Source organism: Poecilia latipinna, unplaced genomic scaffold, assembly GCF_001443285.1.
Source record: "Poecilia latipinna isolate Pla-1442-1.1 unplaced genomic scaffold, P_latipinna-1.0 Scaffold1247, whole genome shotgun sequence".
NCBI lineage: Eukaryota > Metazoa > Chordata > Actinopteri > Cyprinodontiformes > Poeciliidae > Poecilia > Poecilia latipinna.
Genome location: NW_015113863.1, coordinates 51,576 through 56,240, shown reverse-complemented (window position 1 = coordinate 56,240; position 4,665 = coordinate 51,576). Strand labels below are relative to the sequence as shown.

Here is a 4,665-nt window from a genome sequence, read left to right as displayed (position 1 = left end):
TAAGTTCAGTTAAATATTTAAATTAGTCTAAAACGTTTCTAAGGAAACCCAGCAGAACATCCTGACCCGCAGCATCACTGCTTCTAGCCATCAGGGGGCGACAGTGGAAAGGAAAATCTCCCTTTTAACAGGAAGAACCCTCCAGCAGAACCAGAACCAGAAGCAGTTTGTTCTCAGAAGACAGAGAACTTTCTAGTTAATGAAAGAAAAGTGTTAGAGGGAGAACGATTAGGTAATGGCAGCATTATGCCCTCTTCAGCAGGAAAACATCACCATGATGTTTCCATGGCGATGAAGCGGTTTCATGGAAACCTTCATTTGATTGAAGAGAAACACCAGCTGCTCTGTCACCGCAGTAACTCGTCTTTGTATCCACTCCCTTGGTGCTTCACAGCGTGTGGTGCGGCAAGCGAGAGACACTCAAAGGTTCCTTCGCAAGCTGAACATTTATTTCTTCGTGTGGTAACAAACATACGGCCACTAACTGTAACGATCACTCTCTATCCCGAACATGTGTCCCCCCTGCTGGTGTGGTAGTGCTAGTGCAACAAAATGATTTTCATTCTGTTTTCTTTAGTTTTAGTCACCAACTTTTATAAACTGGCTTTCATGTTGACCCAAATATTTTCTGTTCTGGATGGCTTTGCCTTTTTAACATTTATATCTGACTGCAACTTGTTGTGTATTTTACTTTAACATTTCACTTGTCAAGCACTTTGGTGGAAATGTGATATCAGAATAAATTTGCCATCCAGGTGGATCACCATTTACAGGTGGTCCGGTCCAATCAGAACCTCTCCGCTTTACCTGATTTGGGTCGCTGTTTGGGCGTCTCCACCTTCCGAGCAACGAAGATGATGCCGACGTCTTCCTCCTTCTCCGGGTCGGATTGATCAGCTTTATCCTCCTCTGGTTCCACAGGAACAGCCACCGGATCTGAGACAGAGCGGCAGCAACATCACACCAGTTGCTGAGATGCTGGTGAGCGCCAAGCAGAAGATCATCAACTCCAACAACCTCAACTCAACATCAACCCAACATGAGCGTCAACCAAACAACAACATTAACTCAACCCAACTCAGACCCAGCTGGTCGTCTCGGTACCTTTGTCCTGCCAGCTGACGTTGCGCCTGGGTTTGTCTCCTCCCTCGTCCTTCGTGTCAGATCCTCGGCGCTGTCAGCAGAAGGACGAAAGGTCAGATGCCAACTAGAGCCGATATTAATATCTGCATCGGTCCTGATATTGAAACAAGTTTGAGATCTCATATCCAGAATCTGGAACTCTGCAGTGAGACCTGCAGTGAGACCTGCAGTTCCGACGGAGCCGGATCTCTGACCGTTACACCTGTTCTAACAGTCAGACTGCAGGTTCTGTTCAGGTGCATGTGTGTGTGTGTGTGTGTGAACCTTCTTCAGGCTGCGCTCCTTCTTGTGCCGTTTGTGTCTGGTGGACTTGAAGGTCTCCATGCGGCTCCTCATGTTCCTCTGGAAAACCTCGCGGTCCTGCCGCTCCTGCTCACCCAGTGGCATGAAGTGTCGGCTGTAGTGGGACTGGTACTGGAAAACACACACACACACACCGTGTGTCACCAGCAGCTCCACGGCGGACCGTTGCCCCAGGCGCTCCTTCTCCTTACCCGTCTCCTGGGCTTGTACAGGTTCCCGGTCAGAACGTGATGCGTCTCCATGTCCTCCTCCACCTTCGACCCGGGAACGTTGTCGATCACCTGGAGGTCCAGACACACACCGCTGCCGTTCTCCCGCCTGCAACGCGTCAACCGCAGGTCAGCAACACGTCAACCACTGGTCAGCAACACGTCAACCACTGGTCATGTGACTCACAGGTAGTTGGTGACGTTGGTGACTTCAGGGAAGGAGGCTCTGCTGGCCATGGAGGGTAGTGACAGCCTGGCCGAGGTCAGAACGTTCCCACCCTGCACACAAAGGTCAGAGGTCAGAGATCCACAGCTGACGGACTCAGAACAAGGCCGTCTGTCAGCCTGCAGCGCCCCCTAGTGGTCCAGCCAGGAGGAGCAACGCAACTAATAGAACCAGCACAGGTTCTGCCGGAGCAGTTTACTCAGAACCAAACTGTGGGTCCAGAAACACCTGATGACCAGAAGCAGAAAGAAGGAAAGTTAGGAGGAAGAAAAAAGTTTACAGACTGCAGAGCAATGCTCCAATGAAGCGTCAGGGAGTTTGGTGTAAAGAGAAAGAATGGAAAAGATTAAAGTTGAATAAAATAAAATAGACAAGGATAAAAGACAATACAATGAGAGAAAACAAGCAACAGAATAAAATATAGATGAAGAAAACAATAATAAAATAAAACAAAATAGAAAAAAATAAAGGGGCTGCACAGTGGCGTAGCTGGTAGAGCTGGTAGACCAGCCGGTCTTTCTCCATGCAGAAAGACCGGCTCTGGTCTTTCTGCATGGAGTTTGCATGTTCTCCCTGTGCCTGGTGGGTTCTCCCTGGTGGGTTTTCTCTGGGTACTCTGGTTTCCTCCCACAGTCCAAAAAAAAACAAAACATGACTATTAGGTTAAATAGCCTCTCCAAATTGGCGACCTGTCCAGGCGACCTGTCCAGGTGACCTGTCCAGGTGACCTGTCCAGGTGACCTGTCCAGGTGACCTGTCCAGGTGACCTGTCCAGGTGACCCGCCTCTCACCCGGAACGTTGGCTGGAGGCAGCAGCTCCTCCCGACCCCACTGAGGGACAAGGGTGTAAAGAAAATGGATGGATGGAGAGAAAATTAAAGGATAAAACAAATGGGAAAGAACAAAGGGGTAAAAGAAAGAAAAAAGAAATAGAATTTAATACAGAAAAAGAATGAAATAAAAATAAAATAGAAAAGAATTAATACAAAACAATCAAATAGATTAGAGCAGTTTTGCAGTTTTTCGCTAAGGTTGCAGAAATCTCTGCTGCCTCCATTAATCTGCTTCCTGCTGGGTTTCTGTTCCATAAATAAAGCCCGGTCCAAATTAAAGCCTGACCTGGTTCTGGTTCTGCTGGGTTTACTGGACCTGCCTGAAGGTCGACATGCTTCCTCCGTTTCCCCAGAGATGATATTTAATCCTCAGCTCTGTCGCCTGATGACTCCAGTTCTGGTTCTGGGTCGACTCAGGGGGTCTGCTCTCCAGTACCAGAACCAGAACCAGAACGGAGTAAAGTTCTACTTGGTGAGAAAACTGGAGCTGGAGCTGGAGCTGGTTCTGGTTCCGGTGACCCATTAAACCAGCAAAGGATCAACTCAACATTTCCTCCAGACTGAGGTGGAGAAGTTCTGGATCTACGGCTCCAGCCTCAGCCATGGATTGTGGATCAGAACCAGAACACCTTCCTGTTTCAGAACCAGAATCTGTCTGGACCCGATCCGATCCTCCTACCTGGTCGATGACGCTGATGGCGTCCCGGATGTTGATCTTCTGGTACGCCTCCCAGAGCTCGCTCTTCCTGTACACCGACTTCCTGAGCAGCAGCTTGCTCAGGTAGTTCTTATCGAACTGCTCCCACCTGGAGGGGGAGGGGCAGTGAAGCATGCTGGGAAACCGCTCTGCTGACGGAGGACATGTTGGTAGGACTCACTTGTCTCTCCAGTGGTGATAACCCTGGAGTCCTGCGATGTCCTCCACCGCAGTCAGGATGTGGTCAAAGGCCTGGACACACACACACACACACACACACACGTCACATTGATGATGAGCAGAAGAAGAGTCATCATCATCATCATCATCATCATCACCCGCTCGTGGATCTCCTCGTTGATGGTGGGCTTCCTGTTGGTGGAGCGAGGAACCTTCAGCCACTTCACCAAAGGCTTGATGGTCAGACCCTGGACCAGAACCAGAACAGGAATCAGAACCAGAAGCAGCGGTTGCTCACTCAGGAACCCGCTCAGAACCAGGACCGGTCCGGTTCAAGCCACTCCTACCTGGAACATGACGGTGAAGAAGACAACTACGATCGTCGTAGCAACAAAGTAATCCTTGGCTCTGACTTGCTCTGCGTCCAGCAGCACCACCAGTGCGAACGCCACCGCCCCCCGCAGGCCGCCGTACGACATCACCACCTGGTCGATCTTATCCAGCGGGACGAGCCGGAACCGGTTCAGAACCCAGGTCTGGCCAACCACACCTGAGGCCCAGAGACAGGAGAACCGTCATGTCACAGACGTTGGAAGCAACTGGACCGGACCCAACCGGACCGGACCCTTCAGAGGTTCTGCATGTCATTTCACTTTCAGAAAGGTTCCTTAAAGTCTGGGATGTTTTGATCACCACTGATCTACAATCGGCTCCTTCCAGGAGTTCCTCTCTAAACCAGAGATTCCTTTTCTCCTATTGGTTGGCTGCAGCCTGAGTCTGCTTCTGATTGGCTGATGAGGCCCTAAGCATGACTCCTCTCCCAGAAGCTGCACCAGAGACAAACACGTAAAACCAACAAGATTCTTTTCTCTAATTATGTCAGAACCAAACCTGACCGCCTGCTGGATGCCTTTCCATCTGAATCGTACGTTTTGTCTCATTTATCTAGTGACGTCAACATTCATGTTGACAACCTGAAGACCGAGGGGCAAAAATCTGTTTAATATATTAGAGAGTTTTGGTTTAACACAACATGTCAAACAAGCAACACACACTCATGGACACACACTGGAC

At 49.6% G+C, this 4,665-nt stretch overlaps 1 protein-coding gene across 1 annotated transcript in view; it reads right to left on the bottom strand.

Annotated features, from left to right (window-relative positions):
* Nucleotides 1-4,665, bottom strand: part of slc9a5 (solute carrier family 9 member A5) — a gene marked incomplete at its 5' end in the record, with an annotated part of 28,332 nt that overhangs the window by 4,943 nt on the left and 18,724 nt on the right. The window contains 9 exons of the mRNA XM_015054364.1: nucleotides 808-936; nucleotides 1,105-1,174; nucleotides 1,408-1,557; nucleotides 1,638-1,764; nucleotides 1,843-1,934; nucleotides 3,394-3,520; nucleotides 3,593-3,663; nucleotides 3,750-3,839; nucleotides 3,939-4,141. Of these exons, the coding sequence (XP_014909850.1) occupies nucleotides 808-936; nucleotides 1,105-1,174; nucleotides 1,408-1,557; nucleotides 1,638-1,764; nucleotides 1,843-1,934; nucleotides 3,394-3,520; nucleotides 3,593-3,663; nucleotides 3,750-3,839; nucleotides 3,939-4,141 (1,059 nt within the window). The remainder of the gene's footprint in view (nucleotides 1-807; nucleotides 937-1,104; nucleotides 1,175-1,407; nucleotides 1,558-1,637; nucleotides 1,765-1,842; nucleotides 1,935-3,393; nucleotides 3,521-3,592; nucleotides 3,664-3,749; nucleotides 3,840-3,938; nucleotides 4,142-4,665) is intronic.